At 32.7% G+C, this 13302-nt stretch overlaps 3 protein-coding genes across 3 annotated transcripts in view; 2 read left to right on the forward strand and 1 right to left on the reverse strand.

The window, feature by feature from the left end:
• Nucleotides 1–13302, reverse strand: part of LOC143080022 (ficolin-1-like) — a 347809-nt gene that overhangs the window by 52206 nt on the left and 282301 nt on the right. The gene's annotated exons all lie outside the window — the stretch shown is intronic.
• LOC143080016 (uncharacterized) lies at nucleotides 6350–9064 on the forward strand. Its single transcript, XM_076255657.1, has one exon. The coding sequence runs from the start codon at nucleotides 6461–6463 to the stop codon at nucleotides 9062–9064; it is 2604 nt and encodes an 867-aa protein (XP_076111772.1). The 5' UTR covers nucleotides 6350–6460.
• LOC143080017 (integrase/recombinase xerD homolog) lies at nucleotides 9243–10772 on the forward strand. Its single transcript, XM_076255658.1, has one exon. The coding sequence runs from the start codon at nucleotides 9243–9245 to the stop codon at nucleotides 10329–10331; it is 1089 nt and encodes a 362-aa protein (XP_076111773.1). The 3' UTR covers nucleotides 10332–10772.

Raw genomic sequence — 13302 nt, forward strand, 5'->3', positions numbered from 1 at the left:
ATCATATACATTCCAAGACGGTTTAAAGACAAATGCTGTGTCGGGTTGGTTGTTATACGCGTCGTTTTATTACGTGATAGGACAGTACAATGTATGTCTAAGACTACTAGATTATGTTCTAGCAAGATGTAATCCTACCATGCTGTATTTAGGCAAGGGTGTCTATAATGAAACAAATATAAACATCTACAGACAAAATATACATTCTACAATGACATTAAATGAAGGATGACAGTAGCTACTCGAGATTGTGTTATGTACTTGAAAGACTCGTCATTAATACCAGAAGAATTAAAGTTAACACAGGAAGATATGACCATTTTTGTACCACCTAACATCATGTCACACTTTCTTAAATTCCTATGTTATCATCATCTTGGTGATATTCCAAACAGACAGCATGCAATTCGTGATTTAGAATTTTTAGTGGATGGGAAAAAATATACGGTCCATTCTCAACTTTCAAATTTGAAAATGCTTGGAATATGCTTTGAACTGTCAGGTGAAAAAGTCAAGGCTTGTCAATGTTATGAAGGAGCTTTTGAAACAGTTTGATTATATATGTCGTAAATGCTATAAAAAGAGAACTAAACCAATTTGTTAATGCATCAAAGTTTTGAAGACTTATCCGTATATAAGTATTTATACAATCTAATGTTTGTCAATAGATTTAAGATGTGTTTCACTTTAATAACTGGTGGCAGAAAAAGGGATGGAAGATACCAAGGAAGAAATAAAAAAAATCTTTTCAATGGAAAATGTAAAATATTTCCAATTAAGATATATTTATAATATTGACATTGGATATATCTTATATGTATTGTATCATATGTATGTCATGTATATGTTGTAATTGTTGGAAATAAAAAAAAATCAAGAATTTTAAAAAAAAATGCAAACTTGAAGAAAAAAAAAATAACGCAGAAAATAAATAGAATAACCACCAGTGCCAAAAGGAACACCTACGATAATTAATTTAAATTCTTTAAAAAAGATCGCTACACATGATTAAAAAACAACTAAATATTGAATAACTCGAATCCGATCAAAAACTAGTGGTGGATACAGTGTTTCATAAGTGAAACGTGTTAGTTGCTACTGATATTTAAAACGTAGATGACATTAATTGATGTCAATAGTTATCAAAGGTACCAGGCTTGTAATCTAATACGCCATACACGCGTTTCGTCTACATAAGACTCATCAGTGACGCTCAGATCAACATAGTTTAAAAGCAAAACAAATACAAAGTTGAAGAGCATTGAGAACCAAAAATTTTAAAAAGTTGTACCAGATACGGCTAAGGTTATCTATACCTGGGATAAGAAAATCCTCAGTATTTCGAATAATTCATACTTTTGAAAACAATAAATAATTTTAAAAAAATGACCATATTATTGATATTCATATCAACACCGAAGTGCTGATATTACGTACATGGGGACAAATACTTGCCTCCCCATGCCGCTAAAGCTATTGTGACGTTTTTGACAGATAACAGTGCCTAAATTTTTATTGATATTGTCTACATAGTTTTGGCTATAGTTCTTCCAACCCTACTTTGTATTATTTTATTAAAGCAGTAAATGTGTGTTTTTTATTTCATTATTACCTATTCATGGTTTAATCGTTTTAATATTGTATGTTCCAGAATGATAGAAAATGTGTGTTTTCTTACCGGCAGCTTTTGATTAATTTTACGTTACTTTCACTTTCGCTTTTACCGGAAGTCACGAGTATTATTATAAATATAGTGACAATAGAAATCGTATAATTTGTAGACTGTTCGGGACATGTTTTAGTTATATTTTTGTATGTTTTTCAAAATAGAGATAAATGTAAGAGTATTTTATGTAAGGTTTATGAAGAATAGAGTTTTATTCTAAATATTGTAATAGCTTCTTACGAACTATTTTTGCACCGACGTTGCGCACCTTTTCACGGTAATAGGGCTGTATTGACGTCATTTCATCAGACATTAAGTGCAAAGATATGAACCTTATAAGGAAGTTTCCTTATTAGGTCATTGATTTCATCCATATATGGAATTTCTCCCACGCGAAACAACAACACTAGCGTAAGATTCATAGTATTTTACGTGAGTTCCAGCTTGTCCCTACCGCCGGCTAGCAGCTTTATTTACGTGTCTCATAAATTTCAAGGTACAGTTTTTCTAAAGCAGCAGTTTAAGTTCCAGGATGTTGCAATATATATGCAATATAATTATTTATGCAGTTCATTTAATTGTTCCGGTTTCCAGTTTTTAACGGAGGCAGAAATGTAATAGTTTTCTTGTTTTCTAAATATTATAAGTTTTGAGAATAAAGTTTGATAATGAATTTCAACTTTGAATAGGTGAAAGGTGCGTAAAGTCGGCAAAAGTATCCGTCTGTTTTAAATACTCAGTGTTGTGGTTAATATATTTTCATGATATAGAAAGAGGGTTACGGAATTTGAGATTTATTTATTTGTGTAGTATTTTACATTTATTTATATGGAGAGTTGCTGATATTATCTGTGTTTCCTGAATGTTGATTTTTGGGGTAGCTATTTTAGAGTATTATCTTATATCCGTCTAATCTATACGGACTATTATTAATTGTTGATTGTTGTTTTAAGAGATTTATTGCTGTTATTTCACGATCCAGTTGTTTTTAATATTATTGTCTGGTGAATAAAAGTTATTATACACTTGAAACTATTTTGTGTTTCCATTCAGAACATCAAACTAAAGACTGAGCTGATACTTGATTACATTACAATATAAAAATCCATCCGACTTACACACACACACACACACATAAAAGACTTGGCGCCGACCTAGAAACTATATTTGTGTGATATGCAGTATACAGTAGCAGTATTAGTAATTATTTCATGTATTCTGAGCCTTCGTATTTCCTGTTAAATTCTTTTGGTTCGTTGTTGGTGTCTGTCTGGTCTGGTGGTTGGTTTGGTTGGTTAGAAAGGTTCTCACCGGTTTGCGAACACGTTACACTATATTTGCTTAAGAGCAACAAAAACACATCTATTTCCATAGCACGTTTATTTCAAAGAGACAGATAACATCACATGACAAATATGCATCGCTGACTACTGGGCTGGTGATACCCTCGGGTACGAAACGTCCACCAGCACTCACATCGATCCAGTTGTGTAATAACTTAACAAAGGTACCAGGCTTATGATTTAAATGAAAGATATTATAAAATGCTATAAAACATATTTTGATATCATTGATATCACAAAAATCAGTTTGCTGTACGAAAGCGTTAAGAGGAATGGCTTCAACTTTACCTTATATATTGCAATAACTTACAAACAGTTAAATGACAGTGTGGATAACATAAAAGAGAGTTTACCATGTTTAATGTTTGTTTGTATTTTTTGTTATTTTTAACTGTTTTTTTTATGATTATAGTTATCAAAGGTACCCGGATTCTTATTTAGTACGCCAGACGCGCGTTTCGTCTACATAAGACTCATCAGTGACGCTCATATCAAAATAATGTAAAACCCAAACAAGTACAAAGTTGAAGATCATTGAGGATCCAAAATTCCAAAAAGTTGTGCCAAATGCGGCTAAGGTAATCTATAAGAAAATCCTTAGTTTTTCGAAAAATTCAAAGTTTTGTAAACAGGAAATTTATAAAAATGACCACATAATTGATATTCATGTCAACACCGAAATGCTGACATTGTCAGTTTGTCGTTGATTTTTTAGATTCATTTTTATTTGCACGGCACCTTATATAAATTAAGGATGCTTGCTACTCAGTTTCAAAATAAAAAGCTTTTCATAACACTAGTATAAATTGATAGGGGATAGTTGAACGAACCAAAAGAGCAAAAAAATAAATAGGTCAATGTGCTTGTTTTAAAGATATTAGCCATTGAAATTATGGCGGGAAAATGTTCTCTCTTGATTTTTCATAGCTTTATCATTGACAAGTTTAAGTGCTCAGAAACTGTTAAAAAGTAACAAGGATTTTATAACACTTTTATAAATGGCTTATAATTATACAATGGGCAAATTTTTTAGGCATTCAAATGGATAAAACCAGAGGATTCCGAAAATCTGACAAAAATTCCAAAACATTCTTAACCTTTACCATCACTTTTTCATTTCAATAACTAAAACAATTAAATGATATAGTGGATAACATAAAGGGGTGTTAACTGTTGTTTGTCTTTTTGTCGGCGGAGGGGGGTTCATGGCGTTGTCAGTTTGTCGGTGATTTATGAGATTTAATTCTATTGTTTTTGCATGGCGCCTAATATGAATTAAGCAACCTCAAGTTTATCGAGTGTATTCATTCTAAGATGTGAAATTGTTAGATAACAATCTATTTCAAATACAGATCTTGTGTCACCACTTTGCCATCAAGGATTGATGCTTCATTTCACAGTTTTATTTAAAGTTCTTTCAATATCCTCTGGATTTCTCGTCATGATAAAAACTTTCGGATATTTCACGGCTGACATTTCATTGGCTGATATAAATATTACCATAACAGATAGTAGGGTGAGTGTTGTTCTATCATTGTAACTGCAGCCGGCCATGTATCTGTACTTTGATAATGTGAATAATAGCAACTCGTTTAAAAGGGTGAAATCATGAAAATGAAAGCCACGTGTTCACGTACCAATTTTAAAAATTGAGATATTCATACACCAAAAACAATTTTCCTTAATGAAAATTTCTGTAGTTGGCCATACGTTATTTTGCAAAACAAAAAAAAGAGTCTAAATTTTAATCATCCATGTTTAAGTTCCGTTGTACAAGAAGTTAGTAAAATAATTACATACTTTTATATTGCTATTGTTTTTATGTGATAATATAAGCTGTCGCAATACCTATTTTTGCAATTACCTCTAGTCTTAATATTCATCTTAAATTGGGACTTTTTTTCTTGTGCTATGACATCAGTTATTTCGGGGGAAAATATCTAATTTCGGAGTAAATCAACGAGATGAATATTAAATAATCAATTAAATAAGTCTTGCAGAATTAATATTGAATTCTTACCTGTTACTTGTTACCTCTAGCATGAGCTTCGCTTCTAAAGCGTACTCATTTACACCCTTATCCTTAAACACGGGACACTCTTACAATGAAATACGACCATTTATGTTATCAACCAACAACGATCGGTTTGAATGATATTTTCAGAATATTGCTCAGAAATTCGAGCAACCTAAAGAATCTGCTATGTTTATTACCTCAGTTAAGTGAAATAATTTTTTTTTTTCTAAACAGAAAGTATGGTAAGCCTGAATAGTCGTTATATAAGTATCAATAATGACTTTTAAAAAGTTCTTCAAAATGTGTTGCGTTTTTAAAGTCTGTCAGTTTACTTGGAATTTAAAATACCCAGAAATTATAATTATCGTTGTTTTCTCCGTCCATGGGAGGCAAGCATTATAACATACAAAATATACATGAACATATTGTATTCAAAACAGGATTCAAATTTTTATATAGAATAAGACGAGTAACCTGTAAGTGTTTACCTCTTTTATCTAGTTAACTTTAATAGGAAAGATTATTCCTTTCCGAAAAATTGTTGTTGTCCCGGACTGCATATGACATTTATGGTATTTATTGACATAATTTAAAAGTAAGGTCGGCTAGTTTCAAGTCGTTTTAACAAATCATCAATAATTGTAAGTAGGCTAATTGCATTAACTTTGTAAATTATTTCTAGTTCATAAAGACATTGACAAAACTGTTCACTATTGAAATAGAATCAAATAAATGCATGTTTACATAAATGTTACTTTCGTTTTCAACGATACTATGCAAAATAGATATACATGTATTCTAATTGTAATTCGAATAAGTGGGCCCCCTCTAAGCCAGTTAGTGGTTCCCACTTATGACAAATTCTGGATCCGCTACTATTGGGAACTAAAATTGAGTTGATAATATATGTATTTATTAAAGTTGAGCATACACGTGTTTTCTATTATGTAAACAATCACACGTGATTGTGTGTCCGCATAGTGGTCATCTATTGGTGTTTATATTGGATAAACAGGTTTGTGTTTTTAAATATATGATATTTCGGATTGGTCAATATTTGTCGCATTGCGTAAATATATTGAGTATGATATTTCTTATGTAAATAGCACGGGATTTTTAAAGCGCGAATAGTTGTCTTGTTTAAGTGATTTAAGATATATGGTCATTCGAAGCTCGTATACCGTTCAGTAAGGCAGCTTAGTCTAGGTAAAGATATGTCCGAACCAGTACTCGATCTGAATGAAGAAGATTTGTTAAGGGACCCCTTACATGGTCAGCCCGAACGTCTTAACGCTTTCAATTCACAAGCTAATCAACAAAACCGTGACTTAGTAGACACTTTTGGGCTTTTTAAAGACTATTTGGATAAGAAACTTGTTGATCTAAAGTCCGACATTCTGTCAGAACAAGACAATTTATCCAAGAAATACAGAGATGAGGCTAATATTAAGTTCAAATCAGAAGGGAATCGGATTCAGTTTCGTTTTAATGAGAACATTATGGATGGTCTTAACAAAATCCACAAGGATCTTGTATCTGTTGCTTCCCCCCTTTCTTCTATTACTGGTGATTTGGTGGGTAAACTTAAAGAAAGGAACAAACTCATCAGGATCGCTGATAACTCCACTGGGGGATGGGTTACGGTTAGAGAATATGAAAGTAACGATATCGCGGAAAATGATGAGGACGAGAAAAAGATTCGCCAGGCCGAGACTAGAGCCCTTAAAACTATTAAGGAGAAAAAGACCCGCCCTCAGCCGTATACAACTAGACCTACTCCAGCAGTTGGAAGTATCGCTACTGCCACTGCTCCTCCTCCAGCTTACGATTTCAGTCGCTATCAACAGCCCTTTCGTACCAGCACTGCACGGCGTGAGCCGTGCCCCATGGACATCTGTCACTACTGCAAGCAGTATGGTCACTGGAGAAGAAACTGCCCACTCAACTTCAAGTCAGCCACAGCTTCTGCACCCAGTTACCAGCCATCCAAACAGCAATGATACAGTTACTGTTAATGATAAGTATCTAGATATAAGTTTGTTATCTTCTAGCTATGAATGCAATAACGACGAACTTGACGAATTTATGTCACAAGTTCAATTTCTTGAAAAATTAGATTTTTCTGCTAGTCATAACTTTAAAGGTGTTAAAGGCAGGCTTGCAAAACATTACGATTTTTGGGTTAAGATTGGAGCTAGTGATTTTGTATTAGATACAATTAAAAACGGTTATGTAATCCCATTTTTAGTGCCTCCCCCTAGTATGCACATGAAAAACAATAAATCTGCTGTTTCTAACTCAGAATTTGTGGATAAAGCCGTTTTAGAATTAGTTGATTCTGGATGTGCTTATGAAGTTCCCTTTACGCCTTATATTGTTAATCCTTTATCAGTAGCCACCAATAAGTCCGGAAAGAAGAGGTTAATATTGGATCTTTCAATTTTAAATAAATCCGTCAAAAAAGAGAGATTTAAATTTGAAGACTGGAAAACAGCTATTCAATTTTTCAAAAGAGGTTCTTATCTGTTTAAGTTTGATTTAAAGTCTGGTTATCATCATTACGACATTTGTCCTCAGCAACAAACGTTTCTTGGTTTTTCCTGGAATGACAAGTATTACTGTTTTTCAGTTTTAGTTTTTGGTCTAGCTTCTAGCCCTTACTTGTTTACTAAATGTTTGAGATCTATGGTCAAATATTGGAGACAAAATTCGATTGATATTGTTTTGTATTTAGATGATGGTTTCGGAATGGCTTCGGATAACGAATTATGTCGGAAAGATTCCGATTTTGTCAAAAAATCACTAAAAGAGGCTGGTTTTTTAGTCAATATAGAAAAATCTGTTTTTGAACCTACCCAAAAGTTAGAATGGTTAGGAATCACTTGGGATTCTGCTCAATTCTGCATTTCTATTCCCGAAAGAAGATTAAATGATTTGTTACAGTCTATAGATGAAATTTTAGACAGATTTTTGTTTTTCTCTGCTAGGCAATTAGCTCAAGTGACTGGTAAGATTATTTCTTTATCACCAGTGTTCGGAAATTTGACTAGATTGATGACAAGATATTGTTACTTGTGCATTGTGCAAAGATTGAGCTGGGATAAATTATTACTAATAGTTTATCCAGCTGAGATTTTGAATGAGCTTAAGTTCTGGAAATCTAATGTGCTTACTTTGAATAAAAAGAAATTGGCTATGTACAGCCCTTCTTCGATCGTAATTTTTTCAGATGCTAGTAATGTAGCCTGTGGGGCTTATACTGTAGAATTAGAAAATAAGATTTTTCACAAAATGTGGAACGAATTAGAAAGATGTAAAAGCTCCACCTGGAGAGAGATGAGAGCAATCGAACAGGCCCTATTGTCGTTTAGTACTCTATTCATGGGCAAAAGTTTAAAATGGTTTACTGATAACCAAAACTGTGTACGTATAGTACAAGCTGGAAGCATGAAGGAAGATTTACAAAATCTTGCCTATTCTATATTTTGTATTTGTAAAGAGCACAATATATTCATTGAATTACAATGGATTCCCCGCACATTGAATTCAAAGGCAGATTACATTAGTAAAATGAGTGATCATGAGAATTGGCAAATTTCAAATGAATTTTTTGAATTTTTAGAAAGTTTATGGGGACCTTTTACTGTTGACAGGTTTGCTAGCGTGATGAATAACAAGACAAAAAGGTTTAACTCACTTTTCTGGAATCCGACCGCAGAAGCTGTAGATGCGTTTACACAAAATTGGCATGGAGAAAATAATTGGCTTGTCCCCCCTATTTATTCAGATATACGCACAATTAAACATCTGATTTACTGTAATGCTAAAGGGTCTTTGATTGTCCCACGATGGGTGTCTGCGCCATTCTGGTCATATATTTTTAATAAAAACTTGACTTACAAAGCTTATGTTAAAGATGTGCTAGAATTTAAAGAAGCGAATAGAATTTATTCAAAAGGAAGTAGTCCGAAGTGTATCTTTGGAACTGAAAATTTTTTATCAACTGTTCTCGCAGTTAGACTAGACGCTAGTCTGTGATGTTTCACATGGTCCTGATATCAATTTCGGTATTGCAGAGGCATGGTGAATGAGATTTTACGTTGTACATATTACTCAGTTGAGAATGTAAAAGATGAAGGATTTTTAGCGACATGGCCCTAGTATCATATGTTGTAGTATGATATTGTAGTAGGCACGATTGATTGTTTAATGTCATATGCATTTTATTATAATAATTTATATGAATACTTGTTTAATTTTCCTTTATTGGGTAACACATTTTTCAGATGTTTTCAAAACAAGAAGATGGATTGATATTGGTTCTTTTCGTCAGTCGCAATCTCCATCCATGCAACTCCTTGTAGACCAGATACCTTCCTTTTGTTTGTCATCTAGAGCAGTCAACACTCAACGACAGTATAGATATGTTTTCAACGCTTTTTGTAAGTGGTGTTTATCTATTAATATTTCAAACACGTTACCTGCTTCAGTTATTTCTGTCGCATCGTATTTAGTTTATTTGACTAACATTGGTAAATCTACTAGCAGCATAAATGAAGCTTTTTATGCTATAAGTTGGGCTCATAGATTAGCCGGAGTTGAGAATCCGTGTAAATCGGATTTGGTTATTTCTGTGAAGGAAGGATCTTTGAGATCTGTTGGACACATTGTGGTTAAGAAAGAACCTATAACACCAGAAATTTTGTATCAAATTGTTATGCTTTATGGTAACGATAAATCTAATCTTAAAGATGTTAGAATAGCATGTATGTGCCTTATAAGTTTTGCTGGATTTTTGAGGTATTCAGAATTAGCAAATCTGACAAGAAATAATATTGTTTTTCATGATTCGTACATCGTTTTACTGATAGAGAGTAGTAAAACTGATATTTACCGTGAGGGTAGAGATGTACTCATTTCAAAAACGGACAAAATTACATGTCCCGTTAAAATGTTGATGAAATATTTAGATTTAGCAAACATCAAGTCGGACAGTAATGATTTGATTTTTCGTCCTTTATCTTTTTGTAAATCTGTAAATGGTTACAAATTAAGAAATGGGAAGCTTTCTTATACTACTGCAAGAGAAATTCTGTTATCTACTTTAACATCTATTGGATTAGACAAAAAGTATTTTGGTTTACATAGTTTGAGGTCCGGAGGCGCCACTGCTGCTGCAAACGCGCATGTGGAAGATCGAATCTTCAAAAAACATGGTCGCTGGAAATCAGACCGGGCTAAGGACGGATATGTCAAAGAGAACATCAGTGAACGTCTGACAGTTACTAAAAATTTAGGAATTTAAAAAACACACATTTGCGCCTTTCTTTGTTTTGTCGAAAATAGCTGCACATGCTGGCGAGCTATTCCTATGTAACAAGTGTTTGTTTTTATTTTATAAATACTTTATATGCGTTTGAGGTGACGAATTAGAATATAAATGTATTTATTAAAGTTGAGCATACACGTGTTTTCTATTATGTAAACAATCACACGTGATTGTGTGTCCGCATAGTGGTCATCTATTGGTGTTTATATTGGATAAACAGGTTTGTGTTTTTAAATATATGATATTTCGGATTGGTCAATATTTGTCGCATTGCGTAAATATATTGAGTATGATATTTCTTATGTAAATAGCACGGGATTTTTAAAGCGCGAATAGTTGTCTTGTTTAAGTGATTTAAGATATATGGTCATTCGAAGCTCGTATACCGTTCAGTAAGGCAGCTTAGTCTAGGTAAAGACCCCCCGCCCCCCCCCCCCCCCACCACCACACCCGGATTAAGATGCTTGTATATTTGAAATGTTTTCACGCATAGATAGATAGATATTTCTACTATCAGTAGGACATTATTAATATTTATATGTATATAAGGTTTCTGATTTTGTTTTTCTATTTTGTAGGCTGTCGTGTACTACGCAGCGGTGTTGCCGATATCATGACATCGGGACTCAATATTTTGTTTTAATAAAATTTAACAGTAAGCTGCACATGCTGGCGAGCTATTCCTATGTAACAAGTGTTTGTTTTTATTTTATAAATACTTTATATGCGTTTGAGGTGACGAATTAGAATATAAATATTATATAAAGATTTCTGCTTTAGGAAGTATCCGTAACGACCATTGGTTAGAATATTGATTAGTTACTAAATCATGCATATATATCATACACTTATATGGTACAAAACAATAATTCGAATCACAAATTTAGTATAAGAACGTATAAAATATTCTTATTTGCAAATACTTGTTTGTATAAACCGAGGGCAGGGTTGTCGAAGGATTGTCAGGTTTTTCTGCCGTAGTACGTATTTCTCTACCGGGAATGTAGGACAGAAAGTCACAAAAACACTTATTAAAAAAATATTTTTCTTGAACTATTACATTTAAAGCAGCTTTGTAATTATTAATTATTGAATTTCAATAATAATCAAATAATTGTTAAGAAAAAAAAATGTCAAACTGGCTTGGTACTTTATAATATATGGTTTCATAGTGCGAAGAAATATATCATTTTTAACCGGATTTTTGAGACAAAAATTTCGGTTATTGATTTGGGGATGTACAGCGGGCAGTCGGGCGGGCGGCAACCAAATGTTGTCCGTCCATTTACTTATGAACCGTTCAACCAAAGCTTTTAAAATTTTAATATGTTGTTACTGACAACAAAATGAAGGTCAAGTTCAATAATGATCATTTTGACTTTTACCGTTCAGGAGTTATGGTTCTTGAAAGATTGAAAAATGGCATTTCCAGTCGTGTCCGTTCATTTACGCATGAACTGTTCAACCAAAGCTTACCAAATTTCAATATGTTGTTACTGATGACAAAATGGAGGTCAAGTTCAATAATGACGATTTTGACTTTTACCGTTCAGGAGTTATGGTTCTTGAAAACTTGAAAAATGACTTTTCCAGTCGTGTCCGTGCATTTACTCATGAACTGTTCAACCAAAGCTTTTCAAATTTTAATATGTTGTTACTGATGACAAAATGGAGGTCAACTTCAATAATGTCGATTTTGACTTTTACCGTTCATCAATTATGGTTCTTGAAATATCAAAAATGGCGTTTCCTTTCATGTTGTTGCATTTACTCATGAACCATTCAACCTAAGCTTCTGAAATTTTAATATGTTGATACTGATGACAAAATGGATGTCAAATTTGATATTGACGATTTTCACTTTCACCGTTCATCAGTTATGGTTCTTGTGATATTGGCAGGACACAAATAAATGTTAATAAATCCGGTTTGCTGTCGTTGTGACAGCCACTTGTTTTGGTTAAAGTCATAAGAAACCTCAAATTAAAAAAATAATGCATATGTTCTTTATATCTCAATGGATAGTTTTCATTATAAAACTTATGTACATATACTTTTTCCTGAAGAAAATTCTTAGTTTGTTCATATTTAGGAGAAGTTTACTTTATTTTAATTGCTTCCTTACAGGAAGCAATTCCCCGACATATTGTCCGTATGCAAAGTGACCTCAACAAGACCCATCTCGTAAAATTCCGGTGATCGCAATACGCATGTATGTCCTTAAAATAAACTATTATCTGATTGTGAATGTTAAACACGTGCTCAACATCCATGCTTTTTTGTAGATTGTTGACAAACAGGTGACAATCGTTAAACTTTGGCTTCAAAACACGAACTTTAATTACCTACCATATTTTCACAACACTGACAGATTGAAAAAAAATGACGATTATACGTAGTTTATGCGAAAAAAATTATAAAATCGTGCACAGAAGACTATGTTTATGATGTTTGTATGCATTGGACGGTCCAAGAATATGGAATAACATTATTCTTCACCGTTCACTCGTTTATCATGACTTTAACGATCATTTAAATTTAATATTTTTTCTATCTCAAGGCTAATGAACATTTCCCTAAACTGTAAAATGAATATATGAAATAAAAAGAATATATTATATTTCAAGATCTTTCTCTTATATTTTTCAACAACTGTCAGCAATTTATTTGTGACTTTTTGTACTGGCACTTTTTGTTTATATATATATATATATAATGTCGATTTCGAAGTTATAAAACGCAATTATGACCAATTTAACATATTAATACCGATTGTCAATTGGAAATGGGTTTTAATTTTTTTAATCAATCAATCAAATTATTTGTTTTCAAAATTTAACACTATAAGGTATTGGGGAAATCTGCATTCAGAATATTTTTTATTTTCATCTGCTTCATCAGAATATTTTTTTTTAAATCAAATGTAAACCTAGTTCAGATCGTTAAA

This window comes from Mytilus galloprovincialis, chromosome 6 (assembly GCF_965363235.1).
Source record: "Mytilus galloprovincialis chromosome 6, xbMytGall1.hap1.1, whole genome shotgun sequence".
Lineage (NCBI taxonomy): Eukaryota > Metazoa > Mollusca > Bivalvia > Mytilida > Mytilidae > Mytilus > Mytilus galloprovincialis.